Genomic DNA, 27,441 nt, shown 5'->3' with positions numbered 1-27,441 from the left:
TTTTCTATTGTTTCTTTAATTTTCCTAGTATTATATGATCTAATTTCATTTTTCATCCTTTTCTGTATAGTTTTACAAATTTCCGAATATTCTATTTTATTAGTCATATTCAAATCTCTTTTCATATCTCTTATTTTCTTCATCAGATCTAAATTTCCTGTCTTAGTTTTTCATCTCTTTTGTGCCTTTTTCTAGTGCACATTTCGAGAGAGATTTTGTTTAGATTTCATTTGCATCATTGATGGTAGTGGCTGTGTTTAACTTCTTTAGTTCATTTTTGAGTGATTCTCTATAACAGCTTTTATTGTGATAGAGATTTTGTAGATTCACTAAACTGAACTTTTTTCTTATGAGCTTATTCTGTTCCCATTTTTTGTTGATCCTTACTTTTGCTCTAACTAGTCTGTGGTCACTTCCTGTATTGAATCTATTGATATAAATAATACACTTTGATATTATTTATTATATGTCTTTTGTTGGAGAAGATAATAATTATTATTATTATATAACACCTCCAGGGAGTTGAAAGACTCATCGAGGGAGAGTGTGCCAACAGCATCGAATGAAATAACCCCTTCCAACTACTAACCATGCTCGAACTTGCTTAACTTTTTGCGAGCCATTAGCAGAGGCTCTACCAATCAACCAGCCTTTGCCAGCAAAGGTTGGTTGATTTCATAATAAGGTTTCATTATAGGTTTCTCCATTTGGGCTTCTATATGTGCATTTCAGTTAATTTTCTTCTTGAAAAAACTGTTCATAATAAAGAGGTTATTTTCTTCTATGATTGCAATAAGTCTTTCTCCTCTTTAATTCCTGTGTCCAAATCTAAATTTATTGATGGAGTTCTTGGTATTAAAGTCATCCATTATAATCATGTAGAATTCTTTAAAGTTATTTAATGTAGATTCTAATATTTCATAGAAATCTTTTATCTCTTCATCTGGATGATCCATGGTAGGTGCATATTTTTGTATAATTTTCAGTTGGTATCTTTTATTTATGAAGACTTAGTTCAGCTATTCTTGATGTTATTTTATTAACAAACAGGACATTGTCCTTGAGTGTTTTATTTATTAGGAATCCTACACCACCAGTTGAGTTTCTTTCACATTCACAGTGGTAGAATAGATGTCCATCTTTTAATTGCATGAAAGTTTCTTCTTTCCTTCTTATCTCTGATACGCCCACAACGTCCCCTTTTATATGGTCCAATTTCTTCATCAGTTCTTTCAATCTATCATCATCCCGGAGAGATCCACAGTTATATGTTCCTGCTGATATCATTCTGTCATTGTTCGTTGTAGATGGTCTTGAGGTGAGTAAAGATGGTGGATAGTAAAGAGACTGTAGTACATATTTTGACCTAGACCCTCTGCCTAAGTCCAGAACACATTACTTTTAATGCTGGGCAACTGCAATGCAATCTTCCAATTTGAATCATCATGGGGGGGGGGTATTTGACTACATTGACTACAGCTGCAGATATACAGACTGGTTTATAATTGGAAACTTCTGTCATGTGGAGAGGTACTATTTTGTCTTCTTTCCACTCCAAAATAATGAAAAATAGTACCTTTCCACTCCTTATAAATTAAAACAAATCTATCTTTCTTTTTTAAATAATGCTAAGATATAAAAAATTTCAGAATGAAAAAAAAAAAAAAGATTCTCTCATTTATGGATTGGAAGTGGGCTATTTTTAGGAAGAAGAGATGACTTTTTATGGTTTAATGAGTGGTGAATGAATAGTAATTTGCATAAATTTTTCGAATCTGTTTTAAGATAGCCAAATCTAATGAGTGCATTTTCTAAATGCACTCATTCATCAAAAGCCATTGATGAATGCTTATATGAACTGTGGAGCTGTTTTGGAGTTTTTACTGATGCATTTTGTTCATCACATTATTCCTTTGATGGTATCATGGCAAACGCAACATGTCAGTGTCACCCAGGTGGCCACCATTCAAAGACTGCATTCTGAATAACATAGTACAAGATTTTCCATAACATAATATGCTTAGCATGTACGTTTCCTATCATTTAAAAATGTGGCAAGTGAGAATAGTATGTACATGTGTTCGTGAAATGCAGGCAATGGGTAGCCACTAGATGATTCGACTGTTGGTATTTCAGGATATAGAAGTAGAGTAATGCTTTTGAAAAAAGAATGAGTTCCAGCAGAGAGATACAAATAATGCAACTGAGGAGAATGTGCAAAAGGAATCTATGATTTAACAATGAATAACATAATAGGTTGAGAAATATGTAGCATTTGTGAGGATGGCCGTGAATGAATTTCAGGTAAGCAAAGGATGGAAAGAAAGAGAAATAGCATTTGTGAGAAAAGAAGTAGAAAGCATGAAGAGTGAGTTCAGGAGTGTAAATATAGAAATCAGGAGGCTTGAGACAAAGTTAACTGATACAAGGAGAACAAGAGTGGAAGTGAGAAGAGAGTGAGAGAATGAAAGAGCATGGAGAGTGGAAATGAGAGAAAGGTAAGAGAACAGGAGAGCAAGAGAAATAGAGAAAATATAAATAAATTGAGAAAATGAAGGAACTAGGAAAAACAGAGAAATGACAGAAAGTCAGCTAAGTGGAATGGCAAAGTGATAAACTGTGCTACAGGACAGAGCAACAGGTTACATGCAAGAGGAATGAATGAATGAAGCTGCAAGTAGGATAATATATGGAGATTCAGTGATTTGGGTGGGAAAAATGGAATGTTAGAGAACTGCTATAGTTTCAGTAGACACAAGGGGTGATATGATTGAGAGAGTTAAGCCATTGAAAGGGGTTTACTGGATGGATAGTGGTGAAATTTTTTCAAATGGCAGTACAACTCAAGGGGATACAGACAATGAGTCATTTTAAAGTTGTGTAAAGGATGAGTAAGAAATGAGGAGTAGTATTTTTTTTATTTTGAATGAAAGCAGTTTCATTCAAAATAAATTGAATTTAATTTAACTCAAATTATAAATTGAATTAAATTAAATTTTTATTTAATTTGATTATAAAACCTTGATTATAAATACATCTTCTGATGCTATTATGAGATCTAGCACTCTCAAATCCTGAGCCCCATCCATCATATGCTATTTCAAATAATTACCCCTTTAACTTAATTAATGATTTCCATTTCTATCTTCTTTCCAATCTATGTCCTCCCATAATTGCTCGGCCTGCACTCATTGTGCTAATCTGCTGATGCATGGCGCCACATGTTTCTGTGCATCCTCTGGTTTATAACAGCAATAAATAATATTTTTTGTGCTATTGGCCTCTATTTCACAACAAATAACCTCAAATGAACCACCTTCCTCAGTCCTAAAATAGGATGGGAGGAGAGTATTGTTTTTGCTGGTTGCAGTTCTTCAACTACCATGAGTACCTTCTGCCCCCAAAATTATATTTTCAAGGATTCCTCTATTTGCCCTGAAAATGTAATACCCATTAAATTCTGTCCCCATACTATATCATCTGGGAATTCAGTCTCATTAATGCTGACAATTTTTGGCCAAATCAGCTGACCAATGTCAAAAACTCCTCTCCTTTATTTCTGATGCATCTGGCATTCCTGTATATATATATATATATATATATATATATATATATATATATATATATATATGCATTGCATCATTCCTTTGGACTAACAATTACCCTTGTGTTCATGTAATTAGCAACTAATTCAGAATCAAAAGCTGAGAAACTGCACTTAGCATTACATGATGATTTCTGTACTTGTACTCATTCTCCCAGGGATGGCAGGACACACTCTTTACTGCATTCCCCCCCCCCCATCCAACACCCCAATTTCCCTAATTTTATATTGCCAACCTCCCATTGAGCAACATCTACAAACATGTAATTCCAAAACTATTCAAATACAATCCATTAAGCATGGACAAAATCCTTTTATCCATTAAATTCATTCCAGACATTTATAAACTGCATGCCATTTCTAACGTATATGTACCTAACCTTCTGATCGACTCATTCACAATTTAATAAATAACAGTGCTTCAGAGTATAAACAACACCAAGAGGAAAAAAAAAAATATATATATGTGTGTGTGTGTGTGTGTGTACATATATAGTATGTACATATGTAGATCAGTCAGTATAGACAAAGCCTTTTGGTCAGAAAGACCTGGGTTCGATTCCTGTCAGAGATGTGAGGAACCTTTATTTGGTCATCTCTTTCGATTAAAGATGAGTTAGCCGGTCTCATATGGAGATAAGGGATTTTTTCATCCAGAAACTTGGGTTTTTTGTTCCTCAGAACAGGCAAACCAGCCCTGTGAATACATGCATCTACAGACATAGGACACACAAGGAGGCATAGGACTAACCACCTTATCCTTGAGATGGTTGCAGTTGTGAAGTCCACAGCTAAAGATTTGTGAAATTTTCACAGCTCAATGGTTTGAGAAAAGCTTAAGACAAGACACACACACACACACACACACACATTGAACTTACTAATATTTTGCTGGTTTTCTACTCAACATCTTCAGAGCACAAATTATAACTGTGACAAGTATGCAGGCACTCAACTAAATAATTAGAAATACAGTAATACTCCAATTAACGCTCAGGATGCATTCCTAGAAGACAAAGCGCTAAATGAAACAGCATTAAATGTGGTCATTTTAACACATAGTAAATAGGAATAGGGGAACACGCAAAAAAGAATAAACAAGTTTTACTTTAATATTAAGTTATTTTTATATTGTTGTTATTGTCTTGTCCTTTGAAGAGTCTTAGATGTTTCCATGTGCTCCTTGCACTGCTTTGGCTATGTCGATGATTTTGTTTGTATAGAGATGTTGTTCAGGATTAGGATCTATTTCTTGAAAGGCTGCTGTAATTGTTGGACAGGTAAAGATGTGAGTGGGTGTCAGTTCAGTATTGGGGCAGTTGTTGCAGTTTCTATATGTTCTCGTATCATCTATATTGATCTTCATTCCTCTATAATGTCCTGTTCGTAGTCTTGCTATCATGGTGGAGTTCTTTCTGTCAGCACCGATTTCAGGAATTTGATGTTGTATCACTGATTTCAGTGGAATTAGTTTAGCTTTTGCTAGTGCATTGGCATCAGCAAGAGTTATCATGTTAGTTTCTTGGTTGAGTTCACTGGCCTCTTTTGCTAATTTATCAGCTGCTTCATTGTAATCAATGCCTACATGAGCAGAAATCCATTGTAAAATGCAACTTTTTCCTAAACACTTTAGTTGATTTAAGAGTTTATGGATATCTTGTGAGAGCTTGGTATTGCCATTTTTGATTGCCTCCATAGCTGATCTTGAGTCACTGTAAATTATAATTCCTCCAGATTGTTGAGATGATGATAGTTTTAAGTAGGCTTCAAGTGCTTTATTTATTGCATAGAGTTCGCTGGTAAAATTGGAAGTGATTCTCCCAGATCCAACTTTTATTGAAAGTTTTTCAACTTTCGGGAGTAGAAGGAGAACACCAGCGCCTCCATTAATCACATTGGCATCTGATGATCCATTGGTATAACAAATAACCTGTTTGGAGGATGAAAGAAGGTTGATAGTATTTAGGCCTTTTTCTTTGAGCTTTTTCTTTTGGGTTTTTTTCTGTACAGAGTTTGGTAAGGTTAAAATTTATGGAGGTATTTGATGGTAAAGGACTGGAAAATAGAGGTTCTTTGTTTATGTGGGCATTTAGCTGACAAGACCTATTTCCTTCCCGATAGTGTCATCGTATTGTAAAGTTGATGATCTGTGAAGTCTGCATTTTTGATTCCAACATTCATAAGTTTTTAGGGAGATGTGATCGTTTTGGTAGCTTCTGATATTATTTAAGAATTTTATGGTGGAAAATTTTTGTCTGTTCTCCAGCAGGTCAAGCCCACATTCCTGTTGGGCTCTGATGTTGTTAGTGGATGAGACTGAACCAATGATAATCTTGGATGCTTTTGCTTGTATTTTGTCTAATTTTTTCTTTACCGATGAGGCCAAAGGTGACCAGATAGGTGCTGCATATTCCATTATTGGCCTTATTAGTGTAGTGTAAGTAGTTTTGAGGATTTTTGGCATTGCGCCCCAATTTGTTCCACAAAGCCTTTTCAGTATATATCTAATTTTTTTAGAGCTCTGTTGGAAGTGTTAGAGATGTGTTGTGCAAAACGTAATTCCTGATCAAGCATAATACCAAGGTATTTTGGATTTGTGACTTTTTCAATTAGCTTGTTGTTGATCATGACTTTGGGATTGTAGGAATGTCTATTTTTCCTGTCTGTACTAAAGGTGCTTAGTTTTGTTTTGTCTGGGTTGATTTTGAGTTTAAGTTCATCTGACCATTTTTCTAATCCTCTCATGGATTTGTTTAGCATCTTCTCTGATTCTTTGATTTTAGCACTAGTGTGCCAGATGGCTATATCATCTGTATAGCAAGTTACTTTTGTGTCTTCTGTAAGGTAGGGATGAATGTTATTGACATATAGAAGGAATAGTAAGAGACTGAGTACTGAGCCCTGGGGAACCCCAGCCCAGGTTCTCCGCTCTCTTGATATTGCTGCATTGAGTCTGACTTTGATCTTTCTTCCTCTAATGAAATCAGCAATCCAGATTAAAACATTTCCTCTAATTCCAATATCATGTATTGTTTGTATTAATTTTGTGATCCAAACATGATCGAAAGCAGTCATATCAAGGAATATGGCAGTTGTCTTTTTTGTTGGTTTTTCCTGAAATGAGTCTATTATTGTTTGGCAGAAGTGGAATAATTGATCTGCTGTTGAATGATGGGGTTCTATAGGCAGTTTGGTAGTAGTTGATTTTCTTATTTTTTGTCAGCCAGTGCATAAACCTGGAGTGTATGATTCTTTCAGTAATTTTACAAAGTATGCTAGTTAATGCGATAGGTCTATAGCTTTGACATTCTGCAGCATTTTTGTCAGGTTTCAGGATGGGTACAATAACTGATTTTTTCCATTCTTTTGGAAGTTTGCCTGTTCGCCAATTTCTTTCTGTATTGAGAATTTCCAGAAGTTGTTCTTTGGCATTTTTGCCAAGGTGTGTTTGATCATATGACCAAAGATAAGATCATTACCAGGAGATTTATTAGGTGCAGTTTTCTCGATTGATGAATTTAGTTCACTTAGTATAAATTCTTCGGAGAAGATGTCATTAGTTTGCTATGTTCTTGCTTGTTTCAGTATTTTACTTGTGAGTTTATTGAGGGTCTTGCCCTCTCTGTTGTACTGAAGTTTGGAGTTGTTTGAATAGGTTTTTGCCAGTGTGTTTGCAATTTCTTGATCTGTAATAGCTTGTTTCCCAGCATTTATGATGAAGTTTGTTTTCTGTTGGTTCTCTTTTTTGTTATTGTTGTCTAGGATTCTAATAATGTTCCAGTGTTGGTTGTCTTTTCTTGGATCCAGGTTACTGTAAAAGCTCCGCCCATTTCTCTTGTTTGCACTTCAAAATTTCCTGCTCTATTTTGTGTGTTATGTACATTAATTTCTTTCTGTATTCATCAGTTTTATTAATTCCAAATTGTTCGCTGATATTGTCTCTTTCTGTAATCATTGAATCAATATTGTGATCTTTCCAGTATGGTATCCAGGTATTTTTCCGCTTGCCTCTTGGTATTGTTGCTTTGGCAGCTTACTGATGTGTGAAGTAAGGATTTGTAATTTTCTGTCGAGGTTTCCAGAGACAGGTTCATCTCAACAGAGGCTCTCCAAGGTTTGAGTAAACCTTGTCCGGTCGGCTTTTCTGAAGTTCCATGTCCTTTTGATTTGCTGTTCTTGATCAATCTTGAAGTTTAGTGTGTTATTATGGGTCTGTGGTCATTGATGGCATTTCCCAAAATTTTTAATATTTAATACTTTTATATTAATTTGCAAAATATACATAACACATAAACATACGTACACAGAAATACAAAATTTATTTTTGTGCTGTCGAAGGTTCTGGCTCTTCTGAAATTCTTGATTTTTTAGTGAAGTAATTTAGTGTCATTTGTCATTTTCTTTTTCTCTCATTAAGTGATTGTTGGTAGCAAGAGATTGCATCCAAAACAGCTCATCTTGCTTTTGTACTTCTTTCAAACTCTGGATCATTTGCTACAAATTGATCAACGATTTTTGTTATCGTCACCAAACTTTTACCAAGGAAATCTGTAGCAAGTTCTTTGTTTTCAGAATCACTATTTTCTGGTTCTGCATGAATCCCTTGTTCTGCCTGTTCTTGAAGGTCGTTATTGGTAATGAACAAACAGAATTTTTGTTGATTTCCTTAGTTCAATAATATCAATGATTAGATTGCATACATAACGTTTTACGCAGCACTCCAAATCATATCGATAGCGTGGACACTGTTTCCGTGCCAATGAACAACTACACGATGTATGGGGAAAACAAATGCATGGAACAAACATAGATTTAGGGTTTAGGGGAATTACAGCACTATGACGAATCATCACCTTTCGCTGATTGGTTTGGGTTCAGGAATAATAGTATCATATATAAATCAAGGGAAATACAGCAATAAATTGAATCAGCATAAATTTAGTGCTTTTGTAGGCTTCGAGTAGAACCATGTCATATCGAATCATGGAATATTTAGTGCTTTTTTAGGGTTTGGAAAAAAAAAACGTGTTATATCAAATCAGCGTTAATTGGGGTAGCATTAAACAGGGTCTTACTGTAATTCAAATTGTAACTAAAAACAGAACTAATGCCATAGCATGGCACCTTCTATGGGCTGGATAACTATAATGTAAATTTGGAGAAGTCAGGATATTTAGTCTCAGAATGACAGTCTAGAGATTTTGAAAAATTAATGCAACCATACTTGTTGAAGTTGCAAATGCTTCAAAATCAATGCTGATTCTAAAAATAGTCTTTCAGACTCTAGTGACTTCTATGTAATACTGATGTCTTCTTCAATTTAATCCTATATGAAGGGGCATCCAGAGCACGGTCTACCAGTCCTGATTTGCCATGCCGATGATTGCAGATGTAACTTTTGCATTCTTCAAGGTGGATGTTAACTGATTTACCAGTCTATCCAAAGTAAGCTAAACTGCAGGAACAAGGAACATTATACACTCCAGGATGTACAAAAGAATGAAGGAGATCCTTAGTAGAATGGATAAATGAGCTAGCTAAATGAGTGGTTTGAAAATGGCATAGAGATCATATTTGCAGAGAACTTTGGATCTTTTTTTCTGATGTATCCTCACAGAATAGTTTTCTGTGATCTATGTGTTGGTTGCAAGAGGGATGGGGTGTGCATGATGTATTTTATCTCTTTCATATGGGTTGAGCCATTGGCTAAAATGGTATTAAAAAGGCATGAGCTCAGTTTCAAGGGCTGCATCATTTAAACAAATAGTTCTGGCTCTGTCAATAAGTGTTCAAAACTGTCTCTTTAACTTTCTGAGTCTACCAGAGTTGTGTGGTTTCTATCATTTTTGACAACTTCATAACACCTCTCTAGCTAAATCAATCAATGCTTACTTCAAATTCTTCCAATGAGTCCCCAGTGTTTTCAAACGCATTTTTTTCTTGAATATCATCACCTCATCAAATTCCTGATATATATCTTCAGGGATAAGTACTACATATTATGATAGTACTACATAAAAAGTTTACATCATTACTAATTTTCTATGCCTCTGTAGCATAATTGGAAGAACAACGGGACACTGTGCCTGGGGATTGGAAAAGACCTTGGTTTGACTCTTGTTGTTGACAAGAGGAATCTTAATGTAAGCTTTTTCAATTGAAGGTGAGTTAACTGACTACATAGTCTCATACATTGGGCTTTTCATTTTGCATACAGGTAAATTAGCCATGACACACAATTTACAGATTGGAAAATTCAACAAAACATTCTGTTCTTGGTGGTAGATGGTGTTGATGTAGTAGTGTCGTTGTGTATAGTTGGAGAATTAAGTAGTAGTGGGGGGTTGTGTATAGTGGAGTTGAGTGCCCTCCTGCATGAGTCTGTGGATTCCTTGTTGGTGTAATATAATAATAATAACTATTGACAATTTTCCTTTGAATTAATTTGTTATCTGTCAAGATTTCAATATTGTCAGATCTTGTATTTTGATCTTCTAAGGTTTTTGGAAGGAAATGTCATCAGGAAGGTGAGAGACTTTAGATACTTAGGTTCAACAGTGGAAGAAGATGGAGGAGCTGAGAAGGAAGTGGGATGCAGGATACAAGCGGGTTGGAGGAACTGGAGAGCGATGGCTGGAGTGTTATGCGATAAGAGGGTGTCGATCAATCTGAAAGGCAAAATCTATAGGATAGCAGTGAGGCTAGCTATGACATATGCTATAGAAACTGTGGCCCTGAGGAAAAATAACATCAGCAGGATGGAAGTATCAGAGATGAGAATGCTTAGGTGGATGTGTGGTGTGACCAGAAAGGATCGTCTGAGAAATGACTATGTCAGGGGAACAGTGAAAGTTACGAACTTAGGAGCGAAAATACAGGAGGCAAGGTTGAGATGGTTTGGTCATGTGATGAGGAGGGAGGATGAATATGTGGGAAGAAGGGTCATGCAGATGGATGTGCAAGGAAGGCGGAAGCATGGGCGGCCAAAGAAGAGATGGAGGGAGCTGGTAGAAGAGGACTTGAAGATGAAGAACTTGGATGTGGTGACAGCCCAAAACAGGAAGGTGTGCAGGAGACTCATTATAAACAGTGACCCCACTTAAGTGGGAGAAGCTATAGAAGAATAATAATAAGAAGAAGGTGCTTCTTGTTGTATTTTTCTTGAATGATATTTATATATTTGAGTCTACATTTCATTTCTGAAATATGCTTGACTGTTCCTTTTCAAACCATTCTATACATTTTTCTTTTCAATATGAAATAATAACTGGATTTTTATCCTGCTCAAAACTTAATAGTGATCTCTTCAAATTCCCTATACACATTTATGTCTTAAACTACATGAGAATACTGCTATCAGCAATAAGAGTCAATAGGCACAAATAAGTTTTATTGTCTAAAATTATTCATTTTGATGTTTGTCCACATCACTCTACTTGACATTGTTTGTCATTCAAGATGACTATTTTCGTGTTTAATATTGAATACTTTACCTACTCTTTTGTTTCCCTGATAATAGTGTGTTTTGTACATTTTGCAGTTGTTATTTAGAAGAATTTCAGCTGTTTTTGTCTTTTTCTTCGTTTGAGTAACACAGTTATGTCAACATAGTACTTCTCTAATTCTTTAGTCAGTTATACTTCTTTTCCATTGATCCTTCTCATGATGAAATCCAGCAGGTACTTACTGTTATTAATAACTTTGCCCTCTTCTCCAAATTTTTGCAAATTATTCACTTTTTTTCACTTCTCCAAATTTTTGCAAATTACTTTCCATATGGAGATCTGGAAATTTGCCACCAGGTGGTGAGTGTATGACAATGACCATTGTATGGACTGCAGCAAGATAAGTTAATTTTATATTTCTTGTATAACAATATTGTGTAATTTTAGACACTCAGTATTATTGTGTGATATTTGTGATTGGAGTGTAGTGTTGGGTTAAATTTTTTAGACAGTATTATTTTTAATTTGCTGTTTTCACTGTTTCTTGTTTAGTGTTATGGAACAAAATGGTGGTAAGAAGGAGAATGTTGGTAGGTCACCATGAAAGATAAAGTGAATGGCATGGATTTTTTGAGAATGGTATGGTACTACCATGAGTGTCATGCATGCGTGAAGAGATGTGGATGTTTATGTGGAGAGGATGAATAGGAGAGATGGGTGAGTGTGGATATGCAGGAAGTCCAATATGCTGATGTACCAAGAGGCTTGTTTAAATCAGAGTAGAAAACATGGCATCATAAGTGGAATGGGAGAGACAGATTGTGCAAGTGTTATGAAAGTGTGAAATGGCAAAGAACAGAGTGTGAATGATGATAAGAAAGTTTGAGAGAACAATGGTGAAAACAATAATGCAATTAATGGTACAATAGAGAGTGAAGGAAACAGCAAAAAAGCATGTGTAACTGAGCAAGATGGAGAAAAATGATACAAGATTTGAAAACAGAGTTGGTGAAGATGAGGCAAGAGATGAAGCATATGCAGGGTGAAATGAAGAGAATTGTAAACTGCATGAAAGAGTGAAAAAGGCTGAAATGAATGATGGCTGTGTGAAAGAGGTGATGAAAGACTTGCAAAGCAAGTGAGCAACAGAGTTGGTAGTCATAGTAGAAATGAAACAAGGAGAACATAACACTGGATATTAGAAGGTTGTTGAGATAAACAAGGGATAATAATGGAAAAGGGGAGGCAGTTAATATTTGCCCAAGCAAGATAGCGGTGATTTGAGGTGGAGAGCAAAGATCATGAATAATATGTTAGTGGAATGAAGAGAGGGTAGTGCAGTTTGTGAATGTGTGGGATTAGTTTGAGGGACAAAGGGAACTGTATAAGCATGAATTGACTATATCTGAATGAGCCTTCTGGTATGAGTCATATGGAGCGGCTGTTGAAAGGGAGAATGATGAGTGAAAAGAATGGATATGAGCAAGTAAGATGTGATGTGAATAAGTATTAGAGCAGATGAATAAGACATGGAGGGAATGAATTATGAATGGAGAAGTGGGCAGCATGAGTGTGGAGAATAAGAGAACAGGTGTGCGAGAAGGTAATATAGATTGGGATGGCACAATAGCATTCAGAATTTAAAAAAAAAAATGGATTTCTTGAGGGACAGCTACTTCAGGCAGTATGTAACAGAGAATGCACAAGAATCAAGGATCTTGGATTTGATCATCTCATCAGAGGATGTCATTAAAAATGATCTGTCAAATCTTTCTGGTTCGTGAGAGTGAGCATGAAGTAATAAGCTGGGTGGTTGCCAGCTATATGAGTTACCAGCTATATGACTCTAAAGTTTTATCTAGGTGATGCATCCTATATAGGCATTTGTAATTGGCCTAGGATATAAAGTGGGACCTCTGACAATTATTGTTTCCCAAACTTTGGGAAGTTTTATGCGTCCATATTTATTTAAATTTGGTTGATTTCTGAGTGCCACTGCAGATTCTAAAAACAGTCTTTCTTTTTTAAATTTATGATGGTGCAGCATGGTGGTTCTTTTCCATGAAAAACAATAATTGTCAGGGATCCCACTTTACATCCTAGGCTACCTACAAATGCCCACAGAGTGCATCACCTAGATAGGACTTGAGAGTTTCCCATGTGTTTCATTTAGTATTGTGTTGTTTTTGTGTGAGTGTTACAAGCGTTATTTGTAATCCCTGAAGATGTATCAGTGACTGAGACGAAATATTGAAAGCATTAAAATTAGTTTCTAATCCTTTGCTAGTGCTGTAAAAATTCCATTAAACCTCTAACATGATGTCCTCTTAGCACTCAAGCCTTTACACATGGACTGTGGAAGGCCTGTGGAATAAGCCCTATGAGAGCAGACTGATGGTTGTAGGCTTCAAACATTAGCTGATAGTGCAAAAGAGATGACAAGATAGAAGCATTTAATTCCTCAAGTGCTCACTTTAGTGAGTATGGGTGTGGCAAACCCAAAGTATCATGCCTTACTTCATGTACCATGCAACTGTTATATAATCTGTAGACTGGACCCTCTCCTTTTTTTTTTTTTTTCTTCTCGCTTCTTCCCCTAATGCTATCAATGCTTTTAGAGTATTCGAGTCTTTCCTATTTTGTTGTTTAATTTCATCTTAAGCAGCCAGTGAAGGGGGAAAGCTAGCCCCAGTAGGTGCCAGTCCTAAGCACAGATAAATGGTGAGGTCAGGAAGGGCATCCAATCGTAAAACTTCACTGCCATCTCTAACTAATGAGTCAAGATAGTTATACTAGGGCTAGGGAGTACCCCTTAGGCAACATGTAGCTACATCACCCGAAGTGGATGAGGGCTACCACATCGGGGGGGGGGGGGGGAATGTGGTAAAAGAAGAGAGCCCAGCAGATGGAGAGAATGTTGTGAGTGGAAACGTCGAATGTTGGAAGCATGACTGGAAGGGGAAGGGAGGTGGCAGACATGATGAGAAAGTTGGACATTTTATGTGTGTAGGAGACAAGGTGGAAAGGGAAAAAGGCAAAGGAAATGGGAGACAGGTATAAATTGTTCTACTCCAGAGTGAATAAAGAGGGAAGAAATGGTGTCAGAATTGTGGTGTGTGTGTGTGTGTGTGTGTGTGTGTGTGTGTGTGTGTGTGTGTGTGTGTGTGTGTGTGCATGGCAGAATGAAGGGTGAAGTACTAGAAGTGGGTAGGAGGAACGACAGGATCATGCGAATGAAACTGAGTATTGGAGAAGAGAAAGTGGCCGTCTTATGTGCATCAAGTTGGCTGCACAGAAGAGAAGAAAGATGAGTTCTGAAACGTGTTAGATAAAGAAATGAGGGAAATGGAAGAAAATGAATTGGTGATGATTGTCAGAGGAGACTTCAATGGACACATAGGAAGACAGAATAGGGAATATGAAAGGGTGTATGGTGGCCATGGAGAGGGAACGATGAACCAGAAAGGAGAGAGGATTGTGGACATTGCAGTAGTGTTTGATCGCAATTGTGAATTCATTTTTCTGCAAGAGCATTTAGAAGTGCTAACAACAGTTCATAGATTGACTACATTTTGACTAGAAGAAAAATCTTAAGGAAGTAACAAATTCTAAGGTAATACCAACATATCAAGTGGCACAGCATCACTGGTTGCTGTGTATGGATTTTAAAATAAGGTCGAAGATAAGAACCTTTGGAAGCCATTGGAAAGATGAAGACAATTAAGGGGTTTCACTTAAAAGAGGAGAGTGTGAGGAACCTTTTTAAGAATAGGGTGTTAGGATTTCGGATGGACTAGAAAGTGTGCAAGATTGGTGGAGACACAATTCAAAAGCAATTCTGAGCTGTGCAATCGAGGTGCTTGGTGAAACATCTGGAAAGATTAGAGAGCAGAAGGAGGGTTGGAGGTGGAATAATAATGTGCAAGAAGTAGTGAAGGCCGAGATGGAGGCAAAGAAGAAGTGGGATGAGTCAAGAGTGGAAGAAGAGAGGAGTACAGAGAGAGAAAGTGAGCAGCCAAGATAATTGTTGCATAGGCAAAGGCAGTGGTGTATCAAGATCTTTATGATCAATTAGAGACAAAGGAAGGACAGAGAAAAATTTATTGCCTGGCAAAATGTAAAAATAAGGCATCAAAGGATATCTTACATGTGAGGCAGATCAAAGACCCCCAAAGGAAGAGTATTAAGGAGGGATGTGGATATAAGAAACAGATGGAGAATATACTTTGAAGAGCTCTTGAATGAGAAAAATGCGAGGACTCACAGAAAAGATGGGTAGTCTTATGAGTGGGATGGTGCAGAATATCAGTAGAGTGGAAGTTGAGGAGACTGTAAAGAGGATGAAGAATGGAAAATCAGTGGGTTCTTCTGACAGGATCCTAGTGGAAGCATGGAAGGCACTGGGGGGGGGGGAAGGAGAGCATTTACCTACTGTGGGATCTGTTTATAAAAGTTTGCCAACAGGAAATAATGATTGAGGAGTGGAGAGAAAGTACTCTTGTCTCTATTTACAAGGGTAAAGAGAGATGCACAAGACTGTAAGAATTACAGAGGAATAAAGTTGATGTCCCACACAATGAAAATCCTAGAAAGGGCTCTTGATGGAAGACTGAGGAAGGAGGTGGAGATTGCAAAGAGCAGTTTGGCTTCATGGCTGGTCAATCGACGACAGATGCTATCTTTGGGTTATGGCAAATGATGGAAAAGTTTCAAGAGAAACAATGTGAGCTGCATCTGGTGTTTATTGATCTGGAGAAAGCATATGACAAAGTGTCAAGGCAAGAAGTCTGGAGGTGTTTGAGGGAGAAGAATAAGGTACTGGAGAAATATGTCAGGTTGGTGCAGGAGATGTACAGAAATGTGAAGACAAAAGTTTGGACCTGCCTGGGAGAGGCAGAAAGCTTTCAAGTGACAGTTGGTTTGCATCAAGGGTCAGCATTAAGTCCGCTCCTGTTTAATATTGTGATGGAGATGGTGACAGAAGAGGTACGAAAAGATGCGCCTTGGACAATATTGTATGCAGATGATATTGTGCTGTGTGCAGAATCAAGAGAAGAAGTGGCAGATAAAGTGGAAAGATGGAGGAGAGAGTACTGGGAGAGAGAGAGAGGTATGAGGCTGAACAGAAGTAAGACAGAGTACATGTGTTGCAAAGGGGGATGGCAACCAAGAGACAGATCTGGAGCTGGAAGGAAATGTCATCAGGAAGGTTAGTGACTTTAGATACTTAGGTTCAACAGTGAAAGAGGATGGAAAAGTTGGATGGAGAAACTGGAGAGAGATGGCTGGAGTGCTATGTGATAAGAGGGTACTGGCCAATCTAAAGGGAAAAAATCTAAATGATGGTGGTGAGACCAGCTATGATGTAGCAGAGATGAGAATGCTTAGGTAGATGTGTGGTGTGACTAGAAAGGATTGTCTGAGAAATGACTGTGTAAGGGGGAATGGTGAAAGTTACGAACTTAGCAGCGAAGATACAGGAGGCAAGGTTGAGATGGTTTGGTCATGTGAAGGTTACATGTTTGGTCAAGGAGAGAGGATGAGTATGTGTGAAGAAAGGTCATGCAGATGGATGTCCACGGGGAGGAGGAAGCACAAAGGGCCAAAAAAAGAGATGGATGGAGCTGGTGGAGGAGGGCCTGAGAATGATGAACTTAGATGTAGTTACAGCTCAAGACAGGAAGAAGTAGAGGAGAATCATTAAAAACAGCGACCTTACTTAAGTGGGATAAGCTGAAGAAGAAGAAGAATGATAGAAGCATTTAAGTTAGTAAAGAGTTTTTATAGGACTGACACTGAAGACTATTTTTTCAATACATGGCAAGTAAGGAGAGAACAAGGAGTCACCAGTGGAAGTTGTGTAATAATGGTTAGCAAGGAGGGAGTTAGGACTAGATTTTTTGCTTGGAGGTTGGTGAATGGGTTGTCAGAGGTGGTTGCGTGTTTCTTTGATGAATGAGTTTAAGGAGAAACATGATACATGTTTTGCGAATGATGGCTAGTGTGTGAATAAGTGGATCTCCCATGATGAGTCTCCTGACACCATGGAGCAACCTGAATAATAATAATAATAATAATAACAATAATAATAATAAATCAGTCCAATTAAAAGAAACACATGTATTAACCACAGTGAAAATTATTTAATGTAAATATTTCATCCTAGGTATCTTAAGACATCATCAGTTCAGTAGTTTAAATAATAATAGGAATAACATACAGTTAGGGGACATGATTACAATAGAATCTCATTAAACGTGCGTAATGTGTTACAGAAGTAAAAAATAAATAAATAAAATAATAATTATTATTTTACACAATTTTGTATGACAATTTCCCATACTTTAGGAATAGTAAGAACGTCCTTGCGGTTTAAATTTGGTCTGTGTAGTAGGGCTTCTGAACTTTCTTTATATAAACGTTCATGTTTATATAAAGATGTATGTAAAAGTTTAGACCTTTCCCAATGGATCCTATGGCTTGGCTTTTCAATTCCTTGTTGAGAGAGGCCAGATTTTTGTGGTTTAAAAAGACAAATGTTGTCTCGATGTTCTGAGATGTGTTTCTGAACAGACTTACCTGTCTGTCCAAAGTAAAACAATTTGCATGAGCATGGAATCAATAAATGCCAGGCAACATCAAAGGTGAGAGTTTGTCCTTAGGAGAAGGTAACAAGTTGTAAATTTGGTTGATAGGTTTGTAAATAGTGGCAAAATTATATTTCTTCATAATTTTAGAAAGACATTCGGAGATGCCTTTGACGTAAGATATGGGAATCCTATGGACTTCTTTTTGTCTGGTTTGATGTGTGGGAAAGTGACTGATGATTTTTTGAGTTGTTTTAGGATGGCTGTATTTTTGATTACTTCTAATTCTTGGTTTAGAGATATATTTTCTCATAATGTAAAATGCAGCTCCTAGGAGATGTATTACTGTTTTACATTATAAGGAAGGTCACTATCCAGACCAGTTTCGACCTTTATTGAGGTCTCATCAGTGAGTAGGTAGACCTGGATCATACCAAGGTTTAAGTGAACTAAACTTACCTACCCTTACTATAAGAATTGCCAGAAAGGTGTACCTATATATTATTACTACAATAAAGAGCCAAGAGGATATTTTTTTTTGGCAACGTAAATTAAGTTAAGGGGATAATAAATCCCTCACTATTTTAAAGCCGAATAAGAAACTCGAAGATTGAAATCTAAGAGTTTCATGCCAAAGAACTATCGGCGAGATCAAGCATAAGTCAACGCCTGGTGGTACAACACTAGGGCAACTCAGGGCAAAGGTGGAGCAAGCTCCGATTCACTATCCTTAATATTTTCTCATAATGTAAAACGTAGCTCCTAGGAGATGTATTACTGTTACCCCGTATTGTATTACCCTGAGTTGCTCTAGTGTTGTACCACCAGGTGTTGACTTATGCTTGGACTCGCCGATAGTTTTTCGGCATGAAACTCTTAGATTTTGATCTTCGAGTTTCTTATTCGGCTTTAAAATAATGAGGGATTTATTATCCCCTTAACTTAATTTATGTCGCCGAAAAAAAATAGCCTCTTGGCTTTTTATTGTAGTAATAATATATAGGTACACCTTTCTTGCAATTCGCATAGTAAGGATAGGTAAGTTCGGTTCACTTAAACCTTGGTACGATCCAGGCCTACCTACTCACTGATTAAACCTTAATAAAGGTCGAAACCAGTTAGAAGCTTGGGTGATGAATGGCAATGCTGTAGCCTGTGAAGTTTTAACTGAGGCTTGGCTGTTGCTGTCACCCAGGGCCTGCGTGGTGGGGTAATGAATGGCAATGCTGTAGCCTGTGAAGTTAACTGAGGCACGGTTGTTGCTGTTACCCTTCCAGATGAGCAAATGAGTGTTTCTGATCCTACGGGTCACTCATTATTGGGTGATCCGGGGGATTTTACGAATTTTTGGAAAGGTATCCCCCCCCACACACACACTTAAACAAAGGGAAACCGATCTGTGGGTAGTGACCTTCCTCATAATGTAAAACAGTAATACATCTCCTAGGAGCTGAATTTTACATTATGAGAAAATATTAAGGATAGTGATCGGAACTTGCTCCACCTTTGCCCAGAGTTGCACCATCAGGCATTGACTTATGCTTGGACTCGCCGATAGTTCTTCGGCATGAAACTCTTAGATTTCGATCTTCAAGTTTCTTATTTGGCTTTAAAATAATGAGAGATTTATTATCCCCTTAACTTAATTTACGTCGCCGAAAAAAATAGCTTCTTGGCTCTTTATTATATTTACACAATTACAATAATCGTCTTTAGTGACATTCCAGCTTGTAATTTATACAAAATTCAGCACTAAGTGATTCAGTTTCTACATTGCATTTCAATTAAAATTTTGATAATAATAATTTTTTGCATCTATATTTACAACATGTGTTGTTGTAATATTAACAATGAAGATTACAGAGAATTTTTGAATAATGGATAATAATAATAATAATATTATCTAGTAAACACCTTCAGATACTTGGGATGTGATCTATCATACGAAGAAGAAAAAGACATAGACACTAAAATATCAAACTTTGTCAAAGTAAATAGCATAATAAATAATATATTTAAGCCATCCCTGGTACAAAAACACACTGGAATCAGACTATATAAATCTTGTCAAAACTAACTCTACTATACGGAAGCGAAACATGGCCCATGAAAAGGAAAGATGAAAAACGAATTCAAACAGCAGAAATGAAGTTCCTCAGAAAAACAGCTGGATATACCAAGTGGGACAACAAAACAAATGAAGAAATCTTACAATCCCTAAAAATAAAACCAATTAATTACTACATAAGACAGTATAAACAAAAATGGCTAGAACATTTAAATTGAATGGACAACAGCAGACTACCAAAAATATTATACAGATACAAAATAAATGGAAAAAGAAGAATCGGAAGACCAAGAAAGAGATGGCGCGAGACCGGAACAGGCCACATGGCCTACATTCCATGTTAGGAAGAAGAAGAAGATAATGATATGATAATGTCTCAGATAAATTACATACATATGATTATTACAGACATTTTTTTTGCATGTTTACACATTATGTATAAAATAACAATTTTTCTATTTTCATCGTACAGAGTATTTACATATTTACAATTAATGCATATTACACTTGATGCTCTGTACATTATACTGTATGCAGTTTAAGGCACATTATTTCTTTTCAATGCTTTTTTCTTTGGATACAAATGCATATACTTTTTTTTATTTTTATATCTGTATCTTCATTATTATTATACACCATACTGACTGTTTTGTTACATAATTTGCAGTCTTTGATTACGAGGATTACGTGTGGATGAATGAGGAAAATTAATTCCCACCTACTTTGAAGCTTGGGTTAGCTTTTATGAAGAGAGTGGGATTAGCCTTCACTATTTATGTTGTTGTTACTGTTTATGGATGGGATGTAGGCATTGGATGCTGGTGATTTGTGATGTGTATATTAGTGTTAATGGTATATTCACTTTGTTGGTATATTTTCCAGAATTCGTGTTTTAATGTTCTGTAGTTGTCTATGTGTTGTAAATTTCTTGGTAGGTTGTTGAGTAGCATGGGTATCTGATGTGATCTAACCAAAGAACCATATGAGTTGTTGAAGGGTGTAGGGATGTAGAGAGTTGTTGTGGGTCGTGTTATACGATATGTGTTTCTGTTGTTTCGATAGGTTATGTTGAAGTAATTCCTTAGTAATATTATGTAGTGTTTCTTTCAAATTTTTAATGCTCATGATTCTGTGTATCGCCATGTGCTAGTCAGATGTTGGCTGTTGTGTATAAGGTGTCCAAATCACTGTTGACACAATTTTCCTATGTAATATTTCTAATTTTGTTAGGTGGCTGTTTGATGCGTTTGCATAGACTGTTATACCGTATCTGAGTAGGGATTCGCAGATACCGTGATATAGGAGTTTTTTATGTTAGATGGAATAATGTCTTTTACTTGGAAGAGTTTCGCTGTGATGATGCAGAGTTTGATATGTAGGTATTCTATATGTTTTGTCCATTTAAGGTGGCAATCTATGTAAAGACCAAGGTATTTTGCATGTGTTAGAGGTTTGCTTTCAGGATGACAGGTTTTTTTGTTGTTAATGCATCGGTATGTGTGACAGTGTATCGATAGTGGTGTGGGGCGCATGATTCTCGGGTTGTGTATTATTAACATCTGTGTTTTGGTGCTGTTGATTACAATTGTGTTTTGGTGGAAGTATGTTGTGATTTCGTTTAGGTCTTGTTGTGCTTTGCGGAGAGCTGTGTTAATGTCTGTGTGGATTGCTAGTAGTGCCGTGTCGTCTGCGTATTGAAATATTTGGCTTCTTATGGATATGTTATGAACATCGTTAATGTATATGTTGAATAGAGTGGGTGATAATATGGCACCTTGAGGGACATCGTGTTTTATTTGTATACTCTGGCTGTGACATGTACCTATTTTTGTTACTTGTGTTCTGTTTGGGAGATAGTTCCTGAACGAGGTATGCAGCATTCCTCTTATACCTATTGAGTATAGTTTGGTGAGTAGTATGTCATGTTCAAGTGTATCAAATGCTTTGGTTAAGTCAAGCAGTATAAGGGCGGCATACTTGTTTTTGTCGAGAGCTTTGTTTATTGCGTTGGTGATATCTTCTAATAAAGTGATGGTGCTTTTTGTTTTCTTGGTTTTGTGAGATGATACAGACTACAGAACTATGTACTTCTGTAAATAGTTCTGTAGTCTGGTGTGTGTTATTTTTTCTAGAATTTTTGAAATGACTGGCAGGGTAGCAATTGCTCTGTAGTTCTGAATATTGTTTCTTTTACCAACTTGTAAATTGGCATAATTATTGCAGTTTTTAGTTGTTGTGGAATAATGCCAGTGTCGAATATTATGTTCACGAGTTTCAAAAATATTGGATTTATTTGCTCAAAGTGTGTTAAAAGGTCTGTGAATCTTATTTTATCTATTCCTGGATTGATCTTTGGTTTTTAGCTGTAAGAGTGCATCTTTCAGTTCCTGTTTTGTTACAGGTGGAAAATATAGTTTGTTGTTGAGTTTGTGTCAGTAGTTTTTTGTTGATCATTGGTAGATTGTCTTTTTTGAGTTGTTTGATATTTGTGAAGGCATGGTTGAATGAGTCTGCTAGTTCCTCTTGGTTTGTATCCTGACCGAAACTTTTTGCAATAAAATCTTGTGCTTAAGTTTTCTTTTTTTGAGTTATTAATTCATTGAGTGTAGCCCATGTCTACTTCATGTTGTCATTATATTCCATGAATTTTTGGAAGTAGTAGTGTCTTTTTGCTGTTAGTTGATTTCTTGTGTTTTTGTATAATGTTTGTAAATGTGTGTTACTGGATGACTTTCTGAATTTTTTTCATAGATTTTCTTTTACGGTAATACTATTTAGTATATTGCCATTTATCCATGGATTATTGTCTGTTTGTCACCTCGTTTGTGTAGGCTTTGTTGCTTTTTTGTATATTTCTGTGAACTTTAGTTGGAAATTCTCATATAATGTTACAGGATCATTTATTTTAAGTAGGCAATTCCAGTCTGTATTTTTTACAAGGTTGTCGACAATGCTCTTTAATATGATTGAGCTTCGTTGACTTTTGTGGTGGTGAGGGGTAGGTTTCATAATAAAAGAAAGTTAAGACAAAGTAGTGATTGGCAATTTTGACGTTATTTACTGATGATGTATATGTATGGATGGGAGCCCATATGTTGATATGATCAATGCATGATTGTGTTAGTGAATTGTTGAGTATTTCTTCTCTTGTTGGGGAGTTAATGGTAGGGTTTACATTGTACTGACTTAGTATATCAAGGTATGTGTTAGTGGTTGAAGAAGCGTGGTCAAGAGTATTTATATTAATGTCTCCTATTAGGATGAGCCTATGTGTTGTACGGAGTTCAATGCTGCTTAGCCATGCTTCTAACTCACCCAGATAATAATCCACTGAGCTTTCTGCATGAGTTAGAAGCATAGCTTAGCAGCATTGAACTCCGTACAACACATAGGCTCATCCTAATAGGAGACAATCATATAAATACTCTTGACCATGCTTCTTCAACCACAATTGATCTGTATATTATGTTTATTGTGTATTTGATACTATGTTTGTCGCTATTTGCGATTTCAAAATTAGTGTTTCTGCATGTTCGAAATGAGTTTGTTTTTCAGTCACATTGTATTTTTATTTTTCTTTGATAAATGCCATGATACCACCTCCTCTTTTGTTTGCTCTACATAAGTTGTAGGTTTGGTAATTATTAATGTTGTATGCGTAAATTTCTGTGTTGTTTATTGCAACTTCGGTCAGTATTAGCACATCTATGTTTGTCAAGGTGTAGTTGAGTAGTGTAATGAATGTAAGCCAGTGTTTTTTTTATTTCTTATGTTTGTGTGTATGATAGTGAAGTTGGTATTGGTGGAAATGTTGTCTGACCATTTCTTCAAAGAGTCAAAGACCTTGAAGTGTATATTGTCTGACTGGATATGTTTGCCTATATTTGGGGTCCTCATTATATAGTTTTTAAGTGATTTCTAATCTTGTTCTTAAGGATGTGAAGAGTTAGTGTTTTATATTGGTAGGCTGTGTAGGATGGATTCTTTTGCAATTATATAAACTCGAGTGTTTTCATTCTTTCTCATAAATATCTGTGAATCCTTAGTCCACAGGAACTTGTAGTTTTTCTGTTTTTGTCTTTCTTGCTTGGTATAAAAAATTTTTAAAGTATGGAGTCCAGTGTTCAGATATATAGATTGGTGTTGGGAGTTTCTTGTCAGTTAGGATCGATGTTGTCGGCCTTGTTTTCTTGCTTGCTGCAAGAATGGAGTCTCTCAGACTTCTGCTGGTAAAATGAACGATGATTAGTGGCGGTCTCGCTTTGTTTTTTTGTGGGCCTCAGTTAATAGAGGCAATGTCTGTGGTTGTGACTTGAATGCCAATTTTGCTGCTGATCAGTTGCACTATGTTGCTTAAATCTTCTGTCTTTTCTTTTGGTAATCTCTCAATTTGAAGGTCTTTCTTTTTGTAGCATGTGCTCCATTTGACACTTGAGTGTGTGTTTTCTGCAATTCTTTGTTTTTGTGCTTGAGTGTTTCTTGTGTTTCTATTGCTATCATTAATTTTATCTTTATTTCTCTCACGGTCCTTTAATTTTTTGTTAATTTGTTCCATGTGTGTATTTAGCAAATCTTTAACCATAAGTTTGAAAGAGTCTAAGTTGTCTGTAATTTTAGGATCAGGAAGGGACTTACTTTGATGTGCGTCGTTGCTTTTCTTTGGTGTCTATTCTTTGTTCTTCATTTTCTCATGGCATTGTAGACAGTGCCATTCAGTCCATTTTGCGGCTCCTTTTGCTTTCCACGTGCTTTCTGAGATTCCAGAACATCGGAAATGTTGTCTTCGGCCACATCCAGAACAATGTGGCCCGTCTCCTTTGTTGCTTAATGGCTTGTTATAGCTCATTGTGCTTGACTTTTGCTGTCTCGGTGACCTTTGGACTTTCTTCCCTTTAGTGACTATAGTGCGAACTTTTAAAATGGCGACGTCCTTTGATCATTGTTGGTTGGTGACAGCGGTTCACTCTATGACTTTCAGCACACAAAATTTGGATATTACTTGGCCGATTTTGATTATTTAAACATCCCTGTCTTCAGCGTGACTCGTGGAATTAAACAGCACTACTTTCAAATTAAAAACATCAGTTAAGACCACTTCAAACCTATATAAACGGGAGCAGTGATAACATCGTGCGTGCATCCGCCTGCCTACACAGCACCCTCTGATAGTTCCTTTCTAATATCCTCATTTTTAATATGGTTCTGTCATCTGTTGATCTTAATCTTATGTTATAACTTATATTCTGCAAACCTAAGAATTTATTTCCGAAACTGAAAAATGAAATGAAATTTCAATGAAATTATTATATTATTTTGCAGTATGAACATCCTTCCTTTGAAGATCTTTATGCCATGATACCACTTCAAGCTTCCTCCTAAGCTCACCAATATACCCCTTCTTAACTGGAATTTCCACATCGATTGCATTGCATAATTTTTGTTTGCATTTTAAATTATGATATTCCTCATTAAAAAGAAATAACTGAAATGAAATCTAATAAACCGGGTCAATTGCTATATTAAAAGTAGATGTTCTAATATTTAAAAGTTTGAACTTACCTAACCAAAGTTAGATCTAGATCTCGTGAAACAAGCATTCTTTCTCCTTGATAACTGAATACTAAGCTTGCTCCAGTAATAAGTACTCCACAACTTCGAGATATTTCTGCACCACTCCATATCTCCCAGTGATCAAAATCAACATATGTTTCTGAAATAAATATATAAAACACAGAATAGTATCTTTGGCACAGCTTAATAGAAAGCATCATTCATGTTATTTTGTTATTTTAACTCACAATATTATAATAGGATAAAACTGCTTAAATTCTTAAATAAAATATTTACTATTTGAAAGATAAACTAGAAATCTAACTCCAGATACTTTGTTAGATTCAAACTGGTCATCTTCAGATCATAAAGTACATATCAATCAAATATATAACGAAAACAATTCCGGCTACAATGAATAAAAAAAAAAGAAGAAAGGAAGAAACAGATGTAGAACTAGAAATAGTTTTAGTTGTTGGACCAAGGATGGTTTTAAATGATAGTTGCTCAGATTTTGGGTAAATCAATGAAGCCATACTTGTTGAGATTATATTCAGCATCCAAAATGCACATACAAAAATTAAATAGTTAGCCATTCAGATGACTTTATTTATTTTTTTAAAAATGTTAATCCCATTAAAAAAAAAAGGGTTGGAAACACATGGCACATTTTAGTATTTAGTGCCAATAGGCTAAGCACTAGATAATCCAGGAACCCTGCTCTTGAGACCAAACATGGAATATTTTTAACAATTTCAGGCCACCAATAAAGGGGATGGTGATGGTTTCACACTAGGTAATTAAAATCATCTACTACCACAGCTTATTATATGAAAAGATGAGATCCTACCATTTGACAAATATAGCTGATAAGAGAGAGACATCTTCCTAATGGTTCACTATCATCATCTGTTTGAGAATAACAGTTACTAGTGCAGTACATCAGGGCTTTGTACTAGGGCCACTACTCTTTAATTTGCATATTAATGATATTGAGAATGATTTATGAGGAAGATATTTCATTGTTTAATGATGATGCAAAAAAAAGGGCAGGGCAGAATTTGATAAAGGTGATGTAGATATCCTGCAGGATGATTTAAATAAATTAGAATTGTGGAGAAGGATAATTGTTGTCAATTTTATGCTGCAAAATGTAAGGTTATGCACTTTGGGATAAAGATCACACATGTTGATGGAACTGGATTGCAGGAAACTGATGAGGCTAGGGATTTGAGGATAATGGTGGATGGAGAGTTCAAGTTCAGAAGGCATATTGCAAAAGTTGTCAAAAGAGCTCAAATGCTTACTTGGATGTTGAAGAACACATTGACAAGTAATAATAAGGAGGTTATTATCCTTCTTTATAAGGCTATGATTCAGCTGCATCTTGATTACTGTGCACAAATTTGGTCACCTGGGAATCAGGAGGTAGTGGAGAAGATCCAGTGACAAGTAAACAAGTGGTGACAGGTCTATGGAATGCTTCAATGAGGAAATTTTTCATATGGCAAAATGAGAGGAAAGAACAAGGACAAGGAGCCATCTCTGAAGTTGCAAAAAGGAAGTAGTGAATAAAAGAGAGTAAGAAGTTTTTTGTATTGGAGAATGGTAGGAGCATAAAATGCATTGCCTAAGAGAATGGGAAAAAGAGTGGATGAGTTTAATAAGTGTATGACTGTTTTGACTAGTGTTGACATTCCATGATGAGTCTTGTGACTCTATGGAGATCAAGAAAATAATAATAATAATTAATCAAGTAAAATCTGCTCACTAATTTAATCATCTTTATCATATCACCTATTTTCTTTCTATCCACCAAATTCTGCAATCTAGCTTTTCTCAACTCTCTGCATAACATTCTAGATTCTTAATATTACATGTCATTCATCTCTGAATCCTCTTCAGAGTTTCCACATCATAATGAAAACTAAGATTAAATTTATGCTGAACAATTCTGTATGGGATGATTAGTGTCTTACAGTGGCACACCACTGGCCCCTTCCTTTTCTGAGACTGCTCCATCATACACAGTTTGATGATATCGTTCAGTGAGCTGAACTTCAATCCAGCTTACAATTTTATTCAATCCCCATCTTCCACAGCTTGATACCAATCTGCCATGTAGTAACCCATCAAATGACTGCAAAGTCCAAGAATATCAGTAGATATGAATTTCCCTTGCAATTC

At 36.1% G+C, this 27,441-nt stretch overlaps 1 protein-coding gene across 1 annotated transcript in view; it reads right to left on the bottom strand.

Annotated features, from left to right (window-relative positions):
- Positions 1-27,441, bottom strand: part of LOC150108407 (reelin-like) — a 920,570-nt gene that overhangs the window by 276,497 nt on the left and 616,632 nt on the right. The window contains exon 41 of the mRNA XM_090390755.1: positions 25,264-25,414. Within this exon, the coding sequence (XP_090246881.1) occupies positions 25,264-25,414 (151 nt within the window). The remainder of the gene's footprint in view (positions 1-25,263; positions 25,415-27,441) is intronic.

This window comes from Typopeltis vanoorti, chromosome 3, assembly GCF_054136105.1.
Source record: "Typopeltis vanoorti isolate ZY-2024b chromosome 3, IOZ_Tvanoo_1.0, whole genome shotgun sequence".
Taxonomy (NCBI): domain Eukaryota; kingdom Metazoa; phylum Arthropoda; class Arachnida; order Uropygi; family Thelyphonidae; genus Typopeltis; species Typopeltis vanoorti.
The sequence above is the reverse complement of the archived record's forward strand: the minus strand, read 5'-3'. Positions and strand labels throughout refer to the sequence as shown.